Below are 26343 nucleotides of genomic sequence, written 5' to 3' on the forward strand. Positions count from 1 at the left end.
AGGAGTCAGCTCTTCGTGGGATGAGGTCCTCTGAGGCTACTGCTGGGCCGGCTCCTCCTGGCATGCCTTTCTCGGCGTCACTCCCGAGACTCCACTCGTTCATTCTTAGGATCATTTCTGACCCTAAACGTTAAAAAGTCACGTGGGTGTATTTTTAAGCTAGTATCTATGGCTCTCGTTTTCTTCTGTGTCTGCTGAGCCTCTGGTCACTGATGGACTGCCTACTTCTTCCGCTCCTCCTGAGCTGCAGCGTAACTACATCCGCGGCCACCTCCGCGCCACACGCCCGCTCTGTGCCTTCTTCGAGCCCGCGAGCCGAGGGCACGGCGGGGCGGCCCGGGGGAGGCGGCGCCGCGCTGCGCGGGCCCCACTCCTCCTCACCGCCCCTGCGCCGTGAGGCGACACAAGATGGCGGCGGTCGGGCCCAGGCTGGGGCAGCGGCAGCGGGCTCGGCTGCCCGGTGTAGCGCAGGGAGCCGGGCCATAACCCGCGTGTCTTCCCTGCTTTATTAACCACGGAGCTCGAGGAGCGGCAGAAGAGGCAGCGTGCGCCCTGTTTGCAGCCCTGAAATGACTCCGAGACACTTGAACGCGGGCGGACGGGAGAGGATGGTGCCCTGATGCGCTGACGGGCTGTAACAGGATCAGCGCTACAGAAAGCGCTACAGCACTACAGAAAGCAGCAGGTATGTGCATCAACAGAGAGGCAGTGTTGGATTAAAGTAAGACGCAGATGAAACTCGTTTATAAAGCAGAAACTTGATGAGAAGAAACCCCCACATTCAGTGGTCACGGCACTTAGAAAGTCCGTTGGTCGGCACCTTTCAGTACCTCTTTTTCGTAACAGGATTCTGTTTTTGTCATCTCTTCCTGCAGCTCTGGATTTGTTACTAGTTGGCAGAAAGCCCCAGTCGGGTACCCTTCTTACAACCAGCTACAGCAGCAAAGGGCCTGTTCTTGCTCAGACAAACTTCAGTTTCATGTACAGTATGTTTTGTAGTAGTAGTTCCCATGTATATAGTTCAGCGCCCCCACTGGCATACGTTTAGTACAGTGGTTGTCATACAACAATGACTGTGCTCCCTGTTTTTATGTGCCAGCTGGATTGTTCAGCACTTAAGATAAGAATGTGCCTACTCTTCTTAGTTTACTTTATATTTCAGAAAAATGTTTGGTAAGTTGGCAAAATTGACTGTTAGGACTACAGGAAACTGTTTATATAAACTTCAGAACTTTAAGATTATATACATCAGTAATATTTATATATAAAGCAAACTGCTAAAACTTTTGACTTTGGATGTATCAAAAAGCAAGTCTAAGTATCCTAAGTTAGAAAAAACAACAGGACGGTTGGAGGACTGAGAAGGTAAGACAGCTAAACTTCATGCTGTATTTTACTGGTTATAGCCTCCAAAATTACAACAGTGCAATGGCAACTCATGTTCCCCTCCTGACATGAGGGAAAGCAGTACTGCATTTGCACATAAGGCTTGTGCACAACACTGGTAGCTTTCACCTCACTCATTTATAATTAAAACTTTCTAAGAGGTCACTAAGGTAAGAGATGAAAAACCCTGTTTAGCTCAATACATGTCTTCCTACTCAGTAAAGGCGACAAGTCATTGATTACGGTTAGTAAAATTTTCAGTTGTTTTGTTAACAATCTGTGTATTAATGGCACTGCTTTTTCCACTTTCCTAGGCAGCAGCAGGAGAGAAAGGGATTTATCATAGCAACACTGAACCAAGACTACGCCTCAGCTCTTCATATGGAACTGCTGACAGAGGAAGCTGCAGAACTGAAAGCAGTCAGTCCTTGACTGCATGAGACCATGCCTCTCACAGAAGGCAAATGATGTCTTACTTAAAAAAATTTATGAAATGCAAACTTATTGATTCACTTTTCTTAGAGCTGTTACACTTGAATAACTGTGCAAGGTTAAGGTTCCTACTCACTTCAAATTAAGATTTATAGTTTGATTTGCTGTGAAGACTATAGAGGTCAAATAAAAAAAAACCAGCAAAAACTTTTCTTTTAGCATACAGGGTCTTTCTTTCTCCTACTACAGGAGAGCCTTTTTAGATACATGGTGAACTAAAACTTAACAAGTACAGAACAAAACATACACAACAACATTTTTTCACAGAAAAAAGTAGCCTCTGAAAACGTGAAGTTGTCAGTAAAAAGGAATACAACAGCAAAGTACATAATAGAGCAATACTTTTATATTATTGCAACAGCAATAATACTATCAGTAAATACTATCACTAAATCAGTAGAAAATTAACTGCTTACAAATGCAAATGCTGACCTAATATTAATTAATAGTGCTGCAGGCATTGAGTGTGGATAACTGTATTTTCAGCTTTGTAGTGCAGAAGTTCTGGTTGTAAACTCGTGTGCTTTAATGATTTAAATAACAGTTTGGACCTTTTGCTTTATACTGTTTGTGTATAGCTTAAAGATAAATGGCTGGTAACTTGTCCTGGGTTTACTCCACAGTGCTTGAGAGTTGCCTGTGTGATCCAGTAAGATAGTGGGACTACCAAGTTTCCTTTATTTGAACAAGTATCGGAACTTTTGACCAAAGTGGGATTAAGTTCTACTCACATTAGAAGAGCACTCCTGTCCAATATAAGCACAAGAAACTATCAAGAAGCACACTTCTTAAATTGACACTGGTTTATTGTGTTTAGGAACATTTAATAAATACCAGTCTTTTGGCTTCAGTTTGGCAATCCTTTCCCACCAAAAATCCATTGTGTTGGGTTTTTTTCTGGCATAAACTCCATTGCCAGCAATGGATGTATCAGAAAAAGAAGTTAATAAATACAGACAGCAGTTCTCTAAACATACGTCTTCGTTTAAAGGCATGATACAGATTTACTAAACAAATGTCAAACAAGTTCTTCACAGAAGAAAATTTTACTACAAGCTGTCTCTGAACATTGTTTTCTTCACTAATGCTGGTAGTTTATTTCATTGAGTACAATGTTTTTGAACAGTACTGTTGAATCATTTAAAAACAAGCTTTTTCCCCCTTTTCCTCAGCTTAAGGTAAGCTGAGACATGTAATTAGTACTGAACTGTATGAATTTAAGACTGGTGTACCCCTTCCTGAGCATTTCATGACAATCATGAAGAAACAGCAATATAAGACTTTGTTAGTATGGGCCTGGGGAATTTTTTTCAGTTGTTTCAGCTTGCTTTTAAATCACTGTTCAAATGTTAAAAGTATCATATTTAAGTTTAACAGATGTTTTGTGTAAATTTTTGTGAAGTTTAAAAACATGATGGAAGATTCCTGCTTGTGATGAGAATCACTTTCAAGTACTTAAATTTGAATATCCCACAAAACTCCATTGCTTATTAAAAATGTGTTTTTATAAAAGCATGAAGACTACAGAAAACCAATTAACATAACAGAGTTAATCTTGAATAAATTTTTCCACAACTGTATTTTACATATAACCAAACTCCTGCTTTAGCAAAAGCAAAAAGAATAAAAATAAATTCTCTTCCAACTATTTACACAGGAATTACCTTTCTGAGGGACTAGATACTTTACTCTACAGTCCCTCTAACCCAAGATGTATTCTTAGGTGTATCCCCTTGTGATTTCGGGTCTTGGAAGTTTTCAGCAAACCTCTCTCTTGCTTTGTCCCAGTTCTTTTTATTCTTGCTCTGGATGAGTTGAACATCTTCAATTGAGACTGGTCTCCTAGTACCGAAACCTGCATGCTTCTGATGTAACTCAAGTTGGATCTGTCAAATGCATTAAATGTTTTGTAACTGCAAGTTAGGTGTTCTAAATACTTCATATTTTTCTAATACGAATTCCATCCCCCACTCCCAAGCACTTCTCTTTCAGGTTCTAATACACCTAGATCATACATGAACAGTACCATGGAAATGATGTGTCAAATCACCACCTCTAGAACCATGATTTGGAGTGCTGATAGATGTCACCTGCCCCTAACATTACTGTGAAATACACCCGAGTGAGCAGCATATGATCCTGTGCTGGCTAGTTTGACAGTACAGGGCATGCTGTGGCTCTGACCAGCACCAAAAGCAACACATATCTGGTGACAAAAATGGGGCTAACATGCCTGCCACAGAGGGCTGCAACTTGGTGGCTACAGTGACGTCAGCTAGCTTTTCCTCTGATTCTGGCCCAGCCTCAGAGAAAGTGAAGAACTCTACCCTAAGCTCATCTGGAATTCACATCACTTAAATGATTTCAATCTTCCTCCAGACTATTGTATTCAAATATGACGTTATTAATTCAATGGCTAGAAGCTGTCTGTCCTCCTTTGCATAGTTTCCTAACAAACACAGACATTTCTGGCATTTTCTACTGCAGGGACAACACTATTGAAGAATTTCAAAATACCTCATTAGTCAAGAAAAATTATTTGAGATTAGTCTGACTGAGATTATTCCTTCCTAACCAGGAGTTTGAAATGTTTCAAGTGAATAGTGGCATACAATTAGATATTTTTCACTGCAAATAAATTATTATTTTTGTTTCAAGTGAAAACCAGAAAGACCTACCGGATTCTTCATACCACCACCATCCTTTCCCAGGCCTTCCCCCTTCTTCCATCCCATCTTCTCCAACATTTTATGTCCTTTGTTGCTGTTGCTGATTTCACTTGGAAGAAAATTTAAGGTAACTGATAACCAAGAGTTCATATAAAGAGTATGCCCTCAAATACTGAACAACAGAAATGTGTGTGCATATGCTGCTCTGGAAACCACAAATCAAATACTGTGCTGCTCCTACTTCCATCAAGAGCTATCCAGAAGACCCTAATGCTACCTTTTACAAGTTCCTCCAAGAGTATCTTTGGTTAACAAAGCCATTCCAAGCATCTGGTGACTATCAACTTTCTTAAAACTGCTTCTGAACTATTTGCTTGCTTTAGGAGCTAAAAGCTACATCATGGGTGGGTGGGAATGGACTGCACTAGGGAAAAGGCAGTATCTGTGCCAAGTCATCCTAATGCATTTATTTCATTGTCTCACACTTCCTTTTACTAATTTACCAGCATCTAAAAGGTCATGTTTCTTAAAAAAACCACCCCAGCTACAACTACAGAAGCAAATGAATAATTGAAGAGGAACATTATATTAAGTATCAAGATGTATGTACATGTTTTATGACAGGCTGGATATTGACAGTGAAAGAAATTGCAGGTGAAAAATCTGCACGTGTAGTATTACTGGCACTGAATAGGAAAAATAAAAATTGAGCCTCTTGAAAAATAGACACTACAGAAAATGTCAGTAGTGCAGCTGGGTCTTTGATTTTTTGAGTTGAGAAGGAAGTGATCTAAGCATCCTTACTGCCCAGTTGAATTCTGCATGGAAAGTGATGAGTTAAGAAAAAGACTATGTGAAATGGGATGTATGAATAGCTTACAATTTTCTAGCTCGCCTAACACATTATATACAGGTAATCTGTAATCTAAAAAACCTATATGATAGTAGCAAATTGATACTTTATCATATTTTTTTTAAGATTCACAAGAAAAGGACATGGGGGATACCTCCCCTGCCTTTCCAACTTACATATGAATGGAAGCTGAACTGTCATCTCTCTGGAAGGTTCCTTCACTTCCAACAGTCTCTCTGCGTTTTCCTGCTCTGTCTTTGTACTTTGGATTCTTCACTGCTTTGTTGTCTTCATACTCTGTGTTCTTTACAAGCAGATTAAATTCCATCAAGACAAAGAAAGTGGGCTTTAAATTCTGCACTTCTTCCCTTCAAAGCAAGGCAGCTTCAGCCTACTTCATTAATTCTAAACCTTATAACAAAAAACTACAGTCCTCACTTAGTTTACAGCCATACCCTGTAAGGCATATTATTGCCATCATCACATAATGATGTAATATTGCCAATTTCAATAATTTTGCAGAAGCTGTAAATAAAATAACAGGTTCTCTTGAATCTTCTCTTGGTATGAAGAATCAATCTCTTCGTATCAAGCAGAAAACCAAGTGGCCATGGCACTGGCTTTTTGTATAAACATTTAGCCTGTTCCTCAGCAACTGTTTTTTTCAGAATAGATGACAGAACTAAGCATGTCTACAGATTCTCTATTAATATTATTTTGGTAGCTGAAGAATCTGAAAGAAACAATGGCATTCTGATTTGTACATGAATATTTAACTACAAATGCTGGATGTAACCCCATAGTTAAAGTTATATCTAAAACAGAAGTAACTTGAATACATATATACTATATTGCCTGTACGTTCACGTTGGCATTCTTCTACGGACTTAAAAACTTGAAAAAAATTCCTTCCACCATTTTTTTCAGTTGCTCATTATTTTTCCTTTCCAAATAAAAGATAGCACTGCAATTCAGTGAAAACTTAATCTGCAGAAATAAAAATACAAATGTCTTGCAAAATCTTAACCTCAAAAGGATTAAGAATCTTGTACCCATTGGAAAGACCTTCTTTTCCTAAACTTTAAACAGAATTTTCATGCCCCCTTACAATCATCTCTCTCAGTACAGGTTTGTTAAGAATTATTATTTAGGGTACAAAAGACAAGCTTGAGTTAAACTACCAGGCTCAAGTTTGAGCACATTTGAAAACTTCTCTTAAAACTTAAAATAGGAATCACAAAGCATTAAAAAAATAGAAACCAGAAAATTAAAAAAACTTAATGAACTTCCTATTCTAAACTCACCTGTAAACCATATTTTACCCGTATTTGTTTTAATGCTTTTCTTCTGACTAACTCTCTCTCTTCTTTGCTAAGTGCTGGGCAAACTAAAAGGAAGAACACAGGATTGAGTTTCTAATTACTAGTGTAACAATGTTTTGAAACATGACAAGTGTGAGGATTTTTGTTCTAACATTATTACAGACACACATACCAAGAAGAAAAAAATACATCATGTACAACTATTTCCAGTTGACAAGAAAACTGTAAGAAAACTAATTACTATGTTTGTATTATAAACAGCTATAATAAAGCCATAATAATAAACATCTCCTGTGATAACCTGACTAACCAGAGGATTCCTTTTTCCTGTCCAGGCGAAGATGTGCTCTGACTTGTCCTGGTTCACATCCATCACAAGTATCACTGCCGGGATGTATATGAAAAGAAAGCACAGTTTCACCAATCTTCACTTCGTCTCCATGCTCCAAGATGTAGGGATCACATATAGTTTTAGGCTACAGCAGAAGAAAGTTTTGGCAGTCATGTTAGTTACTCATGAAGGACACAAACTCTATTTCATGCATGCTGCTTACAGTTCAGTAATTCAGTCTGGTCTCACAAATGCAGGCAAGTATTTAACTACAGTAGGGATTTCACTCTAGCAACTGCAAACACAGTGGATTTTTCTTAGTATAACCAAACATTATGTACTGTAAGTGGCCCTAAAACCAGAAGGGAACCACGGCAGACATTAATGTATGAAAGAAGCCATACAATGGCATTGTTAGTGATTTGCCATAACATATTTAAAATGACAAGACTACAGTTTTCTGCAGTGTACAGAGCCTTAAAACAATAGCTACTCACCTGGAGAATCTGATTTCCATTAACAACTGTTCCATTCTGACTGCCTTGATCCACCAGAACATAATTTTGCAAATCATGGTCAAAATATACTTCTGCATGAAACTGATAAATAGAAGCTTAGGTTAAATGTTCTTGTTAAGCAAATACTTCACAATTTAAAGGCTACTTAAATGTAAGTTTTTGGAATATATTTTGAGACCTTTAAAATGAGTGCTTTGGTACTCTAAGTTAATAGAGTATTCCATACCTTATGATTTCATCCAAGTGAAATGTAACTCAATGGGCCACAACACCACGAGCTAAAGTATACTATTAATAATGTAACCTTTTTGACCATAAACTGATTCAATACAGAAAAACTATATACTTCTAGTGTGGGAACTATGCTTTATTTAAAGAACTGTGAGATTCAGTAATACAGCATTTTTAACTGTTTGTATAAATAACAGGCTTTTTGCTTTTAAGGTAAGTTACAACACTCTCAATTAAAAAAAAAAATCTGGTCTCGTTCTACTGCTTTAGGTTACTTGGTCTTTCATATCTGAAATACCTCGCTAAATGCCATGCTTTTGTAGCATTCACATAATTCACCACCTCCATCTTAATACTCAGGACACAATGACTAGCCATCATTTGCTGTTTCTTTTATTTCTTTTCTGATATTGAGACTAACAATCTATTTATGGCTTTGTTTGTGCTGTTGTTACCGCTCTTTATCAGTATTGTTCCCATGCCCACACAGAACACAGAAGACACAACTCCTGGCCAAACTCACAAAGATATACACTACCTCCAAAAAAGGCCACTGAACAAACCAAAGTACCAAATTCTCCAACCTACTAAGGCTTCCAGTAACAGCAGTAAGTCTAAAAAGGCGACTGTTTCAAATACGACAAGCGAATATCCCTTTTGCAATAGTAGAATAAAAAAATCATGAGTCAATCTGAGAAGAAAAGTATTAATTTAAAACCAAATCTGTTCTCTTCTTTGAGCAACAGCAGTTGTTACATTCAGTTAAAAAAAAAATATTCTGAAGACTGGTTAGCATTTCCAACAGGAATACTTCTGCAATGATGGAGACCACCTGTTAATTCAATAGTTTAATTTCTACCTCTGTTCTATTGAACAGAACTAACCCAAACTTCTTCTAAAGAGGCTAAATCTGCAGGATGTAGCATTTTTTTAATTCTCACTTTCTACTCAAGAAAAGCAAATGCCAAAGTTGTCCACAGCTATAAACTGTGAATAGTGAGGAAAACAAACTGGTACATAACTCTTTTTTCCTGCAGATATGTCATTTATGTTTCTGCCTTTCACTCCTTACCTGAAAAGTGAAGAAACTTCTTATTAAACTGTCAGTACCCGTGAAGTACTAAAATGGTAACATTACAGAAAAATAAAAGCCTTTTGACTTCTTTATTCACCCAGTTCCAAATACATGCCTCAAAAAGTCATTAGTAGCAGGAAATTACTCTGGAAATTATTTAGTATGAAATATGGTACATGGCTGATTAATCAGAACTATAATCTGAAACAGACATAGTAAAGCGTGTTTCATGAGACACTTGCATTTAGAGATGTTTTTAGCAAACTTTTTGTTTGGATGACATGTCTTTATCAATCTACATTTTTCTTTTATTAAGAGTGCTGCATTTAGGGTCTGCGCTAAAGTATTTAGCAAAACAGAGCATAAAATTTATCCTTAATCTTTCTAAACCAGAACAAAAAATTTCCATTCAATCTACCATTGAAAGGCATTCTGTTAATTTTTCAAACTCCCTGTACCTCACATTTATACGGTTGCCTTGATGAAAAATAAAATAAACCCTTTTGCTATGAGCATAACAGTGAGGATTGCATTACTTTGTGACAAGATTCTTACTAGCTGACATTGGGATTTTATATACCATTAAGTAATTAACAGAGTAGTAAGTTTTCCTCAAGTTCAATAACTATGAAATTAAAGATTCAAAATACAGTTTTTTTACTGTGCATTACAATGTAAATTAGTAAAACTCCCCTTTAAAAAAAGTACTTAGCTTTTCTAGACTTTGAAAACACACTGGTTTAAGTTCCCATTCAGTAAAAAACTAGTTTTTTCCTTTTTCTAAATTCAAATGTGGCTAAACCCACATCTTATTCTGAAAGTTCTTCCAAAAAATTAACATGATTTTCCAAATTTAAAGCTATAAAACCTAAAGCTTCATTCATACATTTATGTCTGCTGATCTACCTTTAAGCAGACATAAACAAGAGTTACCTTACTGACTCCAACTTCAGGAATCTGAAGTGTATGTCCAACATCTTTTTCTCTGTAAAAGCAAGTTAATATATAAATGACAATGAAGTAGAAATAGGTCTACAAGTGGCTTACAAAAGGTGTATTTTAGTTGAAACCTTAATATCATGTTTCTCTTGTAAGCTACTACAAATCTTTACAGACACAAAACACAAGGTCCCTTCTCCCATTTTTATATACTATACGAAGTAGACAATGCATAAATGATAAAACAGTACCGTTAAATTCTTATCTATAAACCTGACATTTCTACCTGAACTTTTATACTCAAGCAATGCCTGTAAATAACAGTCTGAACTCTGCATCCTTCAGACTCTTCAGTGCGTCTTGGCATCAGTCTTCAACGCTGAAGTTGAATTCTTGATAGCATTAGGCAGGTAATACAAGCAAAGAAAAAGTGATCTGTACAGGGTGTTTTTTGTTTTGTTTTGTTTTTTTTGTTAAAAACATTACAGTTGGACGAAGGGATTTGTGTATTACATTATTATCCTTAAGCGATGAAGAAGCAATGCAGCTAGCAAAGGACCTATATGCTAATTCCAAGTAGAACTGTCTTGTGTTGATCTTCACATAAATGTACATAGAAAACCCCAGCTTTAAGAGCAAATCAAAACACATCTATTACTGTTAGATAAAAGCAGTTTTTCAAGGGCGAAGTTTTCAGTAAGCTTAGATGAAAACATTAAGTCATCATTAAATTCATCCTCTACAATGAACCAATCAGATTTAGAACTGTAAGAATGCATACAGTCTAGTACAACCCCCAACTTATTATCTAAAACCAACGAACAAACCCTACTGAAATGTGAATGTGTGAGGAAGTCTGCGATATGCTTCCTTGTGATCCTGAATTTCTGAAGGGTGTTCTTCCCTTTCTGAAAAAGTTACTTTAGTTGCCAAGAACAAAGTTTACTTACTTTCTAAAAAACAAGTTTTCAAAGAAGGACTTGCAGCTATGCTGCCACTAAGGCTCAGATACAAGATCAAGTTATCAGTAACAAATTTTGAGGGCCGCTGAGCTGCATTAACTATGTATGCTGTTACATTATCACAGCAACATGCTGTTACATAACCTAATTCGAACCTCTTATTGTGGACTAACCTAACTCAGTACCTCACAACTGCTGCAGGCTAGGAAGACAAGCATGAAGAGCAGGGACAAGCAATCCAAAGTGCTTTCCATAGCTTTCAAAGCAAGGTAGTTTCAGATATATATAGAATATTTCATTTGGTTTTACCTTCCAATTGTAGCAGGTTTCACAGCTGTGATAATATAAAGTGATCCAGTCTGTAGAACTGGTGATCTTATTACAATTACTCTGATACAAGGAGGCCATATCTTTTCTTCATCTATAATTATATAGAAAAAACCACCACCATTATTATCAATAAATTACAGTTTTACCCCCACAGTCCGCAGTTTTCAAAAAACTGATATACATTCAGCCATTACTTGGCTGAATAATATGCAACTTTCATAAAAAGAAATGCACAACTGCATATGAGAGAAAACTTTGATGACATTACTGTTTCAAAGGCTTTCTGACTGCACACCAAAGTGTTACAAACGTTTTCCTAATGCTGCTTATTTACATGTGCACTACTCTTTATAGCAATAAAATATACATTCACAGAATTTACTAGTATATTATAAATGTATGGATCATTAATTGTAATATATTAGGATAAAATTTACTTTGAGAAAAGGCAATACCTTATTGTTCACATCACAGACCTAGTGCATACAGAACTTTATATTTGACAATTTCTTTGTCAAATATTTTTAGCTGTTATTAGCACTATGCATCAACACAGATAAGAAAAATAATAGACAGAGCCTACAGATGCATATGCTTTTTTATCTCATTATATTTTATTATATTCTAACAGATGTATGAATTCTGTACTTGGCTGTACATTTGCAGAAACATCTCCAATAATCTTAGCTAGGAACAGACATAAGATGAGAAGACACTACCTTAAGAGGTACTAGGGGAAAAGAAACTGTCTTCAGTTTTTATTACTCCATCATTACTGCAGAACTGAATAGTAAAAGAAGGAAATTTAATCTGAAAGTCTGATGATAGCAAGGACATTTTGATTGGCTTTAATCACTTAGGATCTGAGTAGTTAAGTAAAGTAATGAAAACATAAGAAACAAACTATTTAACTGTGAGCAGGGCACAGGCTACAGTACAGTCTTCATTCAGGTTGTATTTTTTTCTGGGATTTGGAATATCCTTTGCATACTGGTTGCATTAAGCTTTTCACAGGTTACCTTTATTTTTTTTTACTGGCAAGAGACCATTCACTTCTTGAGGAGTTCTTAAGGACCTAGGAGAACATTTTCTTTGGTATAAAACAATATACAGGTTTCCTCTCTACACCCATTTCTTACAAGTTGTCACTGGAATACACACAAAACAGCATTTCAACCAGTACTGACTACTCCACATTCCTTTTCATGACTGTGGACTCATCTTGAATTGAATGATACATGATAGTTTATGAATAGTATCAGAAATACTATATATTAATTTGGGAGAGTTAATACACTGAATTATTGTGAGTTCTGTTGTGCAACCTCTATTTTAGCAACAGACTTTCTTTTCTCCCTTCACTGTCTTAATCTAACCAAATTTTATTCAATCACTGAGGTTTCTACAGAAGCACAGGATGTTATACTGGGAAACAGCTTTTTATAAAAACACTGCTACTTACATCTGACTACTGTGCAAGTGAAGAAAAGAAAAGAAATCCTGGTAACATACAGCACTTTTTAATTGAAAGTATCTCAAGTCACACACTTTAATATATTTTTTTAAATTATCCAAACTGTCATTTGTTCTTAACAGGCTCCTGGAAAAATACAGTAATACCATATATAATCCACAGTAATTCACCTTCATTTTCTGAGTCTTCTGAATCATGAGTTTCTTCACTCGTTAATTCCTCCTCACTGTAGGTTTCACACTCAGAATCCGTAATTTCACCTTCTTCTGGCTCACTCTCTGTGTCTGCTGTTCTACTGTCATCTGTACATGCTGCAGTGTCTGGTGTACTTTTGCATGAATGTGAATTTATACTGTCTGTAGAAACCGATTCTTTGGCTGTTAGACTGTTTCGTGGTTTTGTGTCCATTTTAGTCTTCTTTCTTATATTTGAAGATTCATCTTCTTCAGTAGAACTTACTTGCTCAGTAGTGGAAAAGCAATTCAGACTGTTAGATGATTTCTGCTCTTCTGTGTCCAAATCCTGGAGGGGAGTTTATATAATGTTACAGTATTTACAGATCGAGTTTTTCTAAAGAATGCTATCATCCTGGAAGTAAATTCTTCGCTAGGAAGAATTATTTTTACAATTATCAAGAATCGGTCAAATTTCCAGAAACTTTTGCACAGGCAGTCAACAGAACATTTGAGTAAAACCATTTTCACATTCTAAAAACCATGACTGAGACCGTCATCTATTTGGGAAAGTGTGACTGCCCTCCTCTTCTAAACTTCACTTATTCCTTCCTCTTTTCTCACACAAAACTTAAGAAACTTGTACTCACTTCCAAACTTGTACAACACCGTCTTGAATATTTTCATATTTTGCTTTTATGACACTCCTGTCCCTCTCTTACTCAACTCTTGCAACTTACTTACAAGTTCTTTAGTTTATCTTCATCATATCTTCCTCCTGTTTTTGTCTTCTCATTTTTTTTTCTACCATGGTCCAGAATATCTGGAATGCCCACTTATGCTTGCCTAATGACCTGTTCTTTCTCCTTTCAAAATTGCATTTCTAACAAAACCTTTAATCAAGATAAGAGATAGAGACTATAAGCTTAATTAATGCTATGTAAAACAGTTCTAATGAAAATCCATTTTCTACTGCAAAAAAATTTCTCAATTTCTTTACTGAATATCAGACAGACTGGATCACTGCAGGTGCTTCCACTGCCACTTATTTCATCAGCAGAAAGAAATAGCCTGACAACTATCTCAAAAAAAAAAAAGGAAATAAAAAGAAAAAAAATGGGAAAAAAAAAAGAACACAAGTGGCTTTAAAAGCTAAATAAAATATCAAATTTTAAGTTATGTGACATTTTGAGTTCAGAATGAATACATTCAATTACCCTGAATTGTATCAAATATTGCAACACAGCAGTTAAAAAAAATACATCCTTGATCTTTTCGTGTATTTCCACGAAAAAGCATTTTTCATTCCAAGACACGTGAAATAATGTGAATGCCAACATCATGGAAATTAAAGCACTTTCACTTTCAGAACTGTAAAAACACATCAGTGCCACAGACGTAAGACGAACACAAGAATTCGCCTCAACTGTTGGATAGGACAGTGTACTTTTGAAACATGTTTAGTAAGACAGCAGATTCTCAGGAAAAATCAGCAATTTTAAAAATATTTCATGTTTTAACTGAGAGACTATTTGTTTAGGGTTTCTCCATACTGCAGTGGCCCTTTTCCCTGAATTCTGTAAGTCCTGGAATAGGAAGGAACAGGATTACAATGCCACTGTGTAACATTGTTTATTTTAAACAAAAGATGTAGTAATCCTGCCAAAAGTAAGACTACACGGTTCATTCATGTCAAACACATAAATTCCATTAGAAATATTTTTGGAAAATTTGATTTTTCCTTTTATGAATTATATTTTTCAGTATATTAATATTTATCTATATTTATGTTTGGTATGTATACTGGATTGATACCAAACATACCAAAGTGTTCTGCAATCCTAAATGTAAACTAACAAAGTAACTTAGAGTATTCTAATCTAATCTAATCTGAAAACAGAGAAACTAAATGGTCCACTCAAATCACAGCTGAGGCAAAACAACAGATGACTGTGATGCACTAATGCCCAAGAACAATGCTTCAACCACTCAGCTCCTTCTCCACAGTGAATCCAGTGATACTCATTTTTGGCATCACTTCAGATATTTTAAATTATAAAGTAAAAAGGTGCAGTTTCAAAGCCTGGCTACTAAAGAGAAGACTCTCAGTTCTGTGTTGAAAACAGTAATTTTTAAAAACACCCTAATAAACAGACCACAGAGTCCATACGTACATTCATTCTATGATTTTGCCAATATGACCATTAAGTCTGTTCTCAGCAGTTTCTGTATTTTTCCACAATTGCTGTGTTCAACTACGTTTCTTGAACTATGTTCAAGAAAGCAAATAAATTAAATAGTTCTGTTAAGTAGTGATAAAAATGCAATCTTTACATTTAGAAATCCTTGTACAAAACTGAGGATTTTAAAATTGGATTTTGAATCGAATATGGATTTTGAGCACTTCATGATTTCATAGATCTGCATTAAAATACACATCTTGATGAAGTTTATAAACTGATACTGAATGTATCTTAAAGCATTTGAGAGGCCTTTACTTGTGGTGAAGAAATCCTTTTCCATTATGTATGACTATGTACTGGTTTTGGCTAGGGTAGAGCTAATTTTCTTCACAGTGGCTACTGTGGGGCTGTGTTTTGGATTTGTGCAGGAAACAGCACTGATAACATAGATATGTTTTTGTTATTGTTCCACTCTGCCAGAATGGAGGCTAGGAGGCAACACAGCTGGGATAGCTGACCCGAACTATCCACAGGGATATTCCATGCCATTTGGCATCATGCTCAGCAATAAAAGCTGGGAAAAGGAGAAGGAATTGGGAAGATGTTGGGAATTAAAGCCTTTGTTCTCCCCAGTAATCATTATCAGTGCAGGAGCCCAGCTTTCCTGGGATGGCTAAACACCTGCCTGCTCAAGAGAAGCAGCGAATTAATTTCTTATTTTCCTTTGCTTGTGTGCACGGCTTCTGCTGTATCTCAACCCATAAATTTTGTTACTTCTGCCTTTCCAACTCTCTCTGCAATCCTGCTGGTGGTGGACTGAGTGAGCAGCTGCCTGGGGTCAAACCACGACAGAGTACTAGTACTAACATTGAACACATGTAGCATATATTAAAGTGTGACTATGCAAACAGCACCTAATACCTTGCTTCCATATAGTCACTGCTTCAAAACCAGGAACTGGCAGTAAACACTGAACAACCCAATACATTCTAGCAATGCACTTCACTTCTCGATTACTTTAACTCTTCATCCCAAACTTACAAGACACAAAGGATGCAAGTACGTGCTCATTATAACCACGTTTGTTACACCATGATATTAGGCACATATGTTCCTTTGCATGTTGCTTTGCCTAATATATCTAAATAGTAGACTGATACCAATAGTCACACGTTGGACATGGACTGACTCTACATGATCCAGGTTTGAAAAACTTTCTATCTACTGGGTATATGATCTCTGGGATTTTTCTCACTAAGCTTGAGTAAAGTTGAAGGGTGCAATCAATCTGATTGACAATAAACCATTTTTTAACTACAGAGTTAAGTCAATTCATATTTCTGCATCCCTGGCAATGTCAGCCAAGGGTACGAGTGAAATCAGGATTTTTATGTATCCCATGAGAAACAATCTTACAAAAATAACAAATCATGCTTGTTCAAGTGGAACTGATGGTTTTGCTTTAAAAAAAATAGGCCACAAACTACTGATTACAATGACCTTTTGAAACGCAGACTGTCCTACTTAGAATATAATGTCAGTATTATTGAAGTGTTTTTAATGAAAAATTCAAAATATTTTAAGCATTTAACTATACTTTTTGCTTTACTGTGACAGAGCAAGACATTTTGTCTCTTAAAACTTCAGTTTTTCTGTGTTAAGCCTGATCAACATCCACATTTGTGCAATTCTTGAGCATGTCTACAAATTAAAACAATTCTAAGAACTGCACAGTTTAAACTATTTTTTTCTCAATGTTTTATACAAAACATAGAAATATGTACAAATATAATTTTTCACAAACATGTAGTCTGTTGTTTTTTGGTTTGCTATAAGTTCAGTAGCTGACAACAGAATCATCAGTACTCAACACTCATCTACAGGGATGAATAGTAGATGTTTAGCATTGACTCTCTCAATTTGAAATTAATTAATCTGACATTCAGTATTTCACTAAAAAAACAATTTTCAAACAGTTAAAAATAGCTCTTTCACTCAGATGATTAAGCTTTCACTTGCTAACACCATTTCACTAGTACTTCAGTTACTCTCTTCCACCCTACACAATACTCGATTTTCCAATGCAAAAAATCCAATCAAATGCCAGAAAAAAAAACGTGTAAAGCTCTTCCTGCATCATATAGGAGCCATGTTATACATTGGTAGACTGCTCTGAAATACAGGAAACAGAAATCTGCCTTACCTAAAGAATGTGTAGTTTGTTTAGTCCAGATGCTTTATGTTATACAGTGATGCTAAATACTTCTCTTCTCAAATATTCTAGAATGCCATCAAAGTTTTCTTCAGATGTTTATCTTACACAGAATTTCAAATATCTTTCAAAGTTAGTTTGCAGGCGAATGGATTTGTATTAAATAGTTTAAAAAACCTTGTTAATTCCTTCAGAAAAAAGGTATCTAACCATCAATTTCTAGTTATTATTTTTTCCTTTAATAAAAATATCAAGGTTAAAGGTAAACATCCATGGACTAATGTGTTTGTTGTCTCAACTCTACCTTTACCAGAAGCTGCCAATCCAAAAGAAGAAATCTTCAGATTAGCCGTGGTTTCTGTCAACTGACGTACCTAAAGATGGGATGAATATCAGCAAAAAGTAAACTACATGTGATAAAAAAAAGTAAAAACCACTGCTTCAAGAGTTTTATGGGAAATACTACTAAAAAAGCTTTGCCTCTCCTACAGAAGCAGCTAGGATGCATCTATAATGGAAGAGAATATGGCAGAAGCTAATTTTTTGGAGCACCATACTGAAATAAAATTTAGTAGGTGGTAGTTTAAAAACAAACAATTTTTAAATTTAAAAACAATTTATGGAAAAAATGGCATGTGTCAGTCCCTGCTTCTAAATTTTGCTACATATTTCTAATGGCCTCAATACAGCAAGTAGAACTGCATGATCACTATTGCATACAGTCTATTCTCCAATTTGTATGGAAGCTCTGGATATAGATATTGGGCCAGGGATCACATTATCATTTATGCCACTTTTTTTTTTTAAGTTTTCCAAATTTACTTATTCAAAGGTTTTCTTCATAAAGAAGAAAATACAGTGTTTCTTGCCCCAGATTTTTTTTGGCCTACCCCTACGAAAAGACATCAGAACTGAACTATATGCCCAGAAGTTTCAAAGTATTCTACCAATCCTTTTATGTGAGCTGCACAGAGGCTATGTAATAATTCATCCTGGCAAAAAAAATTCCTGATTGTCTACTAAAAGCAAGCAAGCAGACAGCATACTTTGTTTCACAAGTCAGAAGAAAACTATTTGTAATAGAGAAGCTTGGTGACTGAGAAGAAAGGATCTCTTTAAAAAAAGTTCTTGTACAGACTAGGAACTTTCCTCAGGTGATAGTAAGCACATTAATTCCCCTCCCCCTTTTTTTTTTTTTTTTTTTTGCAATTAGAGGTATGTTCATTTTAGCAGATGCCTATGCCATTTCTGTAGTGTTAGGCATCCCAATTTACTACTTATAAATAGATACTATATGTAAGACAGCTGAGAACATCAAATTCTTCACAATAGTTAGAAATTAAACCACAACTAAAAACCCCTGCTGTGACCAGAAACAGAAAGTTAACAGACTGTAACTGGAACAATATTTTTTAAATTAAAAAGGTATTAACTCTGGTATAAATTAAGTCATTCAAAAAATCAGATGCAATCTGATTGCAATCAGCACCATTTACATAGAAATATATGCTGTGATGATCTACGTACACAGCTGTTAAATTTCCTTATTTCTTGTATTTTGGCAATATAATAAATATAAATATCTATCAGTATGGGTTAACATTTAACCCTTTAACTGAAAAAGGAAGAAAAGTGTTTCATGTACTTGAGAGTGTGTAACTACTGCTCGCTGTTTTCCCCTGTTTCACATTCATATTCTTATAAACCACCTTATCTTCATTCAAGAATAATAAATTTCAGTGGGTATATGACACATTCCCAGAATTACACTCTGGTATTGCTTTTTTAACACTATCAGTGGTCCACAGACCAGGCACTAAACCAAACCTTTCTCCTACCTGTACCAGCTACAGAAAAAGAAAGTTGAGTAAAATCTACTTTGGTCAAGAAATGCGGCAATGTTTGGAGGCCTTTTTCACACTAGCAGCACAATTTAATAACTGACTGGGAAAACCAATAATGAAGTACTAGTCTTGAAAAGAACTGTCACAACGTTAATAATTTAAATGGTATTCAGGGAAAGAAAAGAGAGGAGGTTGGATACAACCATTTCAATAGACAACGTTTCAACTATGAAGTGCTACTTAAAACCAGACATTTTTAGTTTTGTTCTAGCATGAACTAATTACTGCCTTTGTCTATATCAGACTAAACTGAACAATTATATTGCCAAAAAAATATCATGCATCTACAAACGTGACTGTGCAGCTTGTAAACTAATTTTTCAGTTTTATAGCAGAAAAATATAACCTTTTATTCTGGTAAATCTTAATCTTTTATACTAATGTAACATACATTTTTTTTTTTAAATAATCAAGGAATTCCTTATGTGATTAATAACCACACTACAAAAATAAAGTATTTTATCTCAGCTATGTAAAATACGACTGTAAGGTACTTTGGTTTTTCTAAATCTAACAGTGCATTTACAAATAAGTGCACTGACAAAAGGCATTCTTTTATTTTTGAAGTCTGAAATGGAAAATATTTAATGTTTCACTTTGTATTCTCCAATTTTTTAAAAATTAAAAAAGGCCTTGTTTTCTTCTATGACATTAACGTCCACTTCCTGTTCACAGATGCAAAGATCTGCGCACTACAGAACACTTTAGGTGTTTTTCCTATTATCTTATTTGTCAAACAAATTAGTTCAAAAATAAATTACTCAGTTCACCATCAATAAAACACAAGCAGAAATGGATGTTTACCTTCTACCTTGGGACTATAAAACGCTCACACAAAAGATTTGTTAACAACACCATCTAAATAAAAATATGTTATTGATATAAAATAAGCTAAAGACAAATCAGAGGGCAGAAGCAGACTGTGATGGGATCCCAAAACGTAGTCAACATTACTTGCTAGGTCAGAGCTATAGATGCCTCAGAACTTTTAGAAAGAGACTTGTCAATATGTAACAGTTCATCACAGAACTAAATTTACGAGACCTATTAATTAGTTTATCATGAAGACTTATTCCTACAAGCGTTTCATGATCCTTTCCTGACACATGATGAATAAAGTTCTGTGTTAACAACACCTTTGCAGTGTGGCAGAATATTTGCACACAGCATGCCCAGAACCTGGATGGTGTAAAACTGCACTTCCACTGCATTAGCTCCCTTTTCTTGATTCTAAAGGATCCTTATACTTAGTGTTGCTCAAGTGTCCAGCTCAAGCTTTCAGAATGGAATGGTTCATGCGAAGTTCTCTCAAGGAGTAGAAATTTCTGCATTAGCCACAATCTGTTTATAAAAGGTGTAATCCATTAACAACCACTATCCGTTTAACATAACTGCACTTGTTCTTAAATGTAAATAGTTTCCATTTTCAAATATTTTGGAAGACCTCAATCCGGATTACAATTTTTTAACTGTGCACAGATGCTGCGTAACTAACTATTATGTAAGAGTACCTGTACCATAATGTAATTAGTTCAGATTTCAACCAATATGCTTGTCTAAGGCCTACATAATGAAACTATGCAATGATTTAAGCAATAGCTTTAAAAAACATAAACCAAGTAGTACTGCAAACTAGAGAAATCAATATATTCAATTATATCCTAAATAATAAATTTGCAGAATAGGATTCAACATGAGTAAGAGTGTTCATGAAGGAAATACTTCTTGAGGTTTAATAACTGTTATAATAGAACTTCCTGATGTCTAGGAGTGAGTAAAGTTTTTCAAGGCACTCACTAAGTACATACTGTATGCCTTCTTAGCACTCAGAAAAACAACAGAAAGGAAGTCATGCTTTTCATAACTTAAAATACCAATTAATTGCAATGGGCATTTATTAAGCTTATCCACACCCTAAGGACAATGAAAATGTATTGACCAAGCAGAGTATCAACAGCAAAGCACAGTATGCAACAAATTAGAACTTTAAAGACATTTCCTCAATCCCAAATGATAGCAGAGATACAGTAATATGCCAATGGAATGAACTTTGGAATACAGTCACAGAAAAAGGGTTATTTATGTCAGTGGATTTTCAAAATTTAAATTTTTTAATTCATCACGTGAACCTGAAAAAAACCACAACCAAACAAAAAGAACAAACCACAAGCCAAGACCCCAAAACCAAGACACTGAGGTTAACACTGAATTTTTGATGTAAAACCAGCCCACCCAGCACTTTGAACTCATTCTAGTGTGCTTGCTTATCAGAAAACTTCACTGACATTCGATATTAGACTTCTTTACAGTTGCATTGCAATAAAAGAGTCTTGAAAAACTGAGAGGATCCAAGTTAAAAGTTTCATCCTTAATCACTCAAGGAGAAAGTTATTTGAACGCTAACTACATGTTAGCAACCTGCTTTATGTAGTTTAAATACGTTTAAACAGTTTGAAAATAAGCACACACCTTCTGCATAAAACCAAGCCCCTTAACCTATAAATTATGTAATGGAAAAAAACCCAACAAGTTTTGCATTTTCTGTCCGTCAGTTCTGAAGTTACCTTATATTCATCTGCAGTAATCCTCTCTGGTTCTTTTCTCTTCTTTTTCCCTTTTTTATCCTTGGTGTGCTTAGTACCTGAGGCCTGGTAAGACTGCAGATCCACTCGGGAATGAAACTGGTATCGTCCGCTTTCCACATCACAGTAGTAATAAATTCCAGTTGTTGGGTCATAATACAGTTGATTTTCCTTTATAAGAAATGAAGAACAGTGTAATCATCACTTCAATAAATACACTGTTCAAAGAAACACCTTGTTAAGAAAGAACCACATTTGCAGTTTAATAAAATGTACTCAAATGTACTAAAGAACTGTAGTGGCTTGATCCTGGATGGCTACCAGGTGCCCCTCCAACCGGTCGTTCAATCTCCCTACTCAACAACAGTGGGAAAGAAAATAAGATGAAAAGCTCATAGGTCAAGACAAAGATCACTATCTTGGACAAGCCAGATTCAACTTGGTGAAAACAGGTTATTTACTGCCAGTTAAAACAGAGCTGGAAGATGAGGAGCAAATAAAAAACATCTCTCCCTGTCTCTTTTTACACTACTTCTACTAAGCCCTTTCATTCCCAGGTCCTCTACCACATGCATGGTGTGGGGAAATGAGGAGTAGGGGGCTGAGATCAGCTCCAAAAAGTCCCTCTCTGCTGCTACTTCCTGCTTCATGTACGGGTCCTCCACAGGCCACAGCTCCTGTCAGGGAAACATGCTCTGGGCTCTGGCATGGGCTCTCCACAGGCTGCAGTCCCTTAAGGAGCTGCTTCTGTGTTGGGTTCTCCATGGACTGCAGTGTGAATATCTGCTCCAGTGTGGTCCTCTTCTACAGAGGAAGAGGAGAATCCTTATTCTTTGACCTTGTTTTTCACACTCATCCTCCCCATGCACACCCCACTGTGTTTTGCCCTTTCTTACACATGCTTTCAGAGAGGCACCACCAGGTCCTCTAAAGGCTCAGCTGTGCCCTGCAGTGCAACCAGCTGTGTCCAGGCAGTCCTTGGCCTCTTCTCACACAGGCTGCCTCTGCAGTCCCAAGCCTCACTATCAAAACCTTGCCAGTAAACCCAATACAAGAACATTTCCTGTAATTCAGAACAGTTACTGAACAAGAATTGCCTTGTGTAATTGTACCACTGCAATCTATAGTCCCAAACACTTATGTATCTAACTAAATCCACAAACTATTTCAAAAGCAATGGTATAATTTAAAACCTTAAAAATTAAATCCAGAAGCATTCCTGAAAACAAGCAGTTGTGTATCACATGCATTTTTTAAAACTTAGTTGAATGCAGTGCTGCAAGCAAATCCTCTGTTTTAAGCACAGCAGCTCCCTGGAATTTTTGACAGTATATGTATCTATCTAGATGTGTATACATATACACACACCTTACAGGACAGAAAGAAAACATCCTCAAAAGCTTTTATGAAAAACATATAGCAGAAAGTAACATTAAGAAATTCTGATCCATCATCTATCTCCTTTTTTTAAAGAAGTATTTTCTTTCCTATAACATTAAACTAATTGGTAACGCTGTACAAGTAAAAGTACAAGCATTCGGTGTATCTTCTCTCAGCACTCTTTTCACTGTGGAGGAGCCACTTAGTTCAGCAACCTGTCTTTTTCTAAACAAGTCATCTTTTAATTGAAGCTTTTGAGAGAGTTACAGGTCAGCTTTATAGTATAAAATTTCTACAATGCTAAGTAACTTAAAGATCTAAGGAGATCTTAGCCTGCTATCTTTAATTTGACTGAAATAATTAAAAAATGAATTAACAAACGGCCAATACTATTAATCTTCAAAAACCTGTTTTTCAAAACATAAAATCACCTTGGATCTTAGTTTTTTGCTCACATCAACTTTTACTAATAAAACTTTTGCAACAGAGAAAAAATGCCAAGGATTTTGGAAATGATCCTTACCGAATTATAATAGAATCCAGTGCTGTGGTCATAATACAATCCTGTATTTTCATCGTAAATAAATCCAGTTTGTGAAACAGCTGCCTCTGCAGCAGCTCTCAAGCTCTCTGCCAAAGAACCCTCTGGTACTGAAGTATCTTCTGTCTCCTGATACCAGAAAATAAGAGATTAAATTTTCTTCTAGAAAGAAACTGCTCTGTGAACTTGGGACTGTTTCAGAAGGCAAAAATTTGGCTGCGATTTACTGATAAGCTCCTACTGATTTCAACGGGACTGAGACTTTATCCCGTGTCTTTCGTTCTCCCCCATCTTTATTCAGAGTGGTTCACATAAAAAATACACACAGTGAGTATCTTTCAGTGCATTCCTAAAACAGATTTCTGCTCTCTGTCCCACTTCTGTTGCTAGATGCTAAGGTACAAACTCAGTTGAGTGACCTAAGAGAAGGCTGTATAGCAGAGAAGAAAGCCAACCCACAGCAAAATAAGTAAATAAACTCCACCAACAACTTACTTCTCCTTAAATGTTGCCTCCTTATGTCAATGGAAATAAAAATAAAAAGTACTATTTAAGAAAGTCAGCATGGCCATATTGAACATACTCTGCTTCCAGGTCCTGCTTCCAGGCTATGTAGGATATATATGCCTTTTTAAAAAAATAAAAGAAATACCAAACCCCAACTCTAGGAATATGCTACACTTGGAACATACTACAAAAAGAACTGGTTTTGAAGTACAAGTCCGCTAACACCAGCACCAGACTATCATGAAAAATTGTTTCATAAAAAGACATCAGGACCAAAAGCACATCTTTTAGATGGAATAGTAACAGTGTACTGACTTCAAAACTGGTAAAACCCCAGACAGCTCAAAAACCTGTAAATTCTGGATGAAATTTGCCTCTTCTCCATCTTCAGCAACTTTGGTGCTATCCACTCTTAGAGGAATATTAAGACCTGTCCCCGATTCCTCTGTGGCATTATCCTCATTGCCTTCAGTCCCAGGATTGTGCTGCACTGGTAGTTCAGATGCAAAATCTTGAGTATCGGTGTGATTGTAATAATTTTCATAGTAGTAATAATCTGGGGGGAGGGGAGAAGGAAAAGTTGAAATTGCGTAAACTAGCAAAGCAATATTTTACTAATGCAGTTTAAGGATGCTAAATCTTAAACTGGAGATTTACACAAGTAAGTAATCTAATGAAAATTAAATAGTGCCTCTATTAAGTAGTGCCTCTGCTTTGAATCTATTCTACTCCTAGTGAACAAATTATGTCTTATTTTAATGTACTTTAAAAATTGGTAAAACACCTATGTTTGTAACATATAAGATTACCACATAACAGATTATTATGGGATGAATTCTGCTAGTCCATGCCACATTTTATCCTGAACAAATGGCTTGAAAAAACAGGAACTGGTCTGAAAGATAATGCCAGGTTACTAAGTGTAATTCAGCAGAACACACAGACTTGAAATGTATTAAGATGCTGTTCCAGATCCCTGTTTAAAGTCACCAGCCAGCCTCTCTACCTGCTTGTGACCACACAGCATAGTCCTCTGTCTGTACTTCTACGCTAGATGTATCTTTCTCCTTCCTATTATGGATTTCCTCAGTGAGTTCTTCTACCTGAAAGAAAAACAGTATGTTACAGAACCCAATACTGCATTTTAGTGTACCAGAAAAGAGTGTCAGCCTATTTTGCATTCCGTAATTCAACCAAAACATAATGGCATCACAGACATTTCAACTGATTTTGTTTGGTAGGAGACAATTTTGTACTTGAATAGTTGGCATAATGGAAAACTTAATTTCTGATCACAAAGGGAGCACAGAAACTTAACCGAAGTTACTCCTACAATGCCCACCCTGTAAAGTCAGATTTCAAGCAATAGCCACTGTTCTGTGTTGATGTACTGTGGCATTACAAATCCCAGACTTGCAGAATATTCTGAACTGGAAGGGACCCACAAGGATCATCGAGTCCAACTCCTGACCCTGTACAGAACCATCCCCAAGAATCACACCACGTGCCTGAGACCACTGTCCAAATGCTTCTTGAACTCTGTCAGGCTTGGTGCTGTGACCACTACCTTGGGGAGCGTGTTCCAGTGCTCAACCACTGTCTGGGTGAAAAACCTTTTCCTGATTTCCAATCTAAACCTCCCCTGACACAATTTCAGGCCATTCCATCAGGTCCTGTCACTGGTCACGCATAGAGGAGGGATCAGTGCCTGCCCATCCTCTCTGGACGGAAGCTGTAGGCTGTGATATGAGTCTCTCCCAAACTTGACTATTTGGCCGTAAGAATCTGTGGGGAAGTTTTCCCACTCTATCTCACACCTTCTTTAATAAACACGTTTCCTTCTGCTAAATGTAGTTTTCCCTTCTGACTGCGAAGCCAACTCTGTGGCAGAGAAGGCAATACCGTTCTCCCCACCACTGCCGCCGCTGACTCGGGACCCCACCGTGGCATTGGTCTCCCGCGAGCCGGGAGAACACGGCGGGCTCCGGGAAGCGCGGGACCGGGCGGAGGGGGCAGGCGGAGAGGAGGCCGAGGGGTCGCAGAGGACGGCAGGGCCTGGGGCTGTGGTTCCGGGGTGTGGGGGGCCCTACCCGTCTCTGCAAGGCCTCGCTGTCCTCCCGCGCCCGGCGGTACAGGCGCTGGGTGCGGCGCAGCCGCCGCCGCGCCCGCTCCAGCTGTGCCCGGCACTCGCCCAGCTCCGCCTGCAGCGCCGCCGCCTGCTCGTCCGAGTCCGCCTGGCACTCGCCGGCCGGCGGGGAGGCCATGACCGCCCTCCCGCC

General features: G+C 36.9%; 1 protein-coding gene and 1 long non-coding RNA gene across 3 annotated transcripts; one reads left to right on the top strand and one right to left on the bottom strand.

Annotated features, from left to right (window-relative positions):
• The first annotated feature begins 370 nt into the window (after nucleotides 1–370).
• On the top strand, nucleotides 371–2482 carry LOC108494031. Its single transcript, XR_001873700.1, has 2 exons — nucleotides 371–685; nucleotides 1701–2482. It is a non-coding gene; the product is annotated as an uncharacterized LOC108494031 (long non-coding RNA).
• A 376-nt stretch (nucleotides 2483–2858) lies between these two features.
• Nucleotides 2859–26343, bottom strand: AGGF1 (angiogenic factor with G-patch and FHA domains 1). 2 transcript variants are annotated; one of them, XM_017808087.1, is made up of 14 exons: nucleotides 26155–26343; nucleotides 25071–25167; nucleotides 24415–24620; nucleotides 23540–23686; nucleotides 21619–21807; nucleotides 12753–13104; nucleotides 11088–11199; nucleotides 9811–9862; nucleotides 7551–7652; nucleotides 7033–7198; nucleotides 6705–6787; nucleotides 5577–5704; nucleotides 4557–4656; nucleotides 2859–3764 (listed from the first exon to the last, which is right to left on the bottom strand). In XM_017808087.1, exons 1-14 carry the CDS (start codon nucleotides 26326–26328, stop codon nucleotides 3564–3566), a joined length of 2109 nt encoding a protein of 702 aa, XP_017663576.1. In that variant the 5' UTR covers nucleotides 26329–26343; the 3' UTR covers nucleotides 2859–3563. The 2 variants fall into 2 exon arrangements, with proteins under 2 accessions (XP_017663576.1, XP_017663577.1); XM_017808088.1 differs by lacking the exon at nucleotides 12753–13104 and adding an exon at nucleotides 17455–17524.

This window comes from Lepidothrix coronata, unplaced genomic scaffold (assembly GCF_001604755.1).
Source record: "Lepidothrix coronata isolate B3197 unplaced genomic scaffold, Lepidothrix_coronata-1.0 Scaffold22, whole genome shotgun sequence".
Classification (NCBI taxonomy): Eukaryota; Metazoa; Chordata; class Aves; order Passeriformes; family Pipridae; genus Lepidothrix; species Lepidothrix coronata.

Excerpts from the sequence above, each read along its gene's own strand:
- AGGF1 (XM_017808087.1), bottom strand. The coding sequence starts at position 26,328 with ATGGCCTCCCCGCCGGCCGGCGAGTGCCAGGCGGACTCGGACGAGCAG. Across the intron at positions 24,621-25,070 it reads TGCTGTGTGGTCACAAGCAG|ATTATTACTACTATGAAAAT; the intron begins GTAGAGAGGCTG and ends CCCTCCCCCCAG. Across the intron at positions 3,765-4,556 it reads GTGGTGGTATGAAGAATCCG|ATCCAACTTGAGTTACATCA; the intron begins GTAGGTCTTTCT and ends TGCATTTGACAG.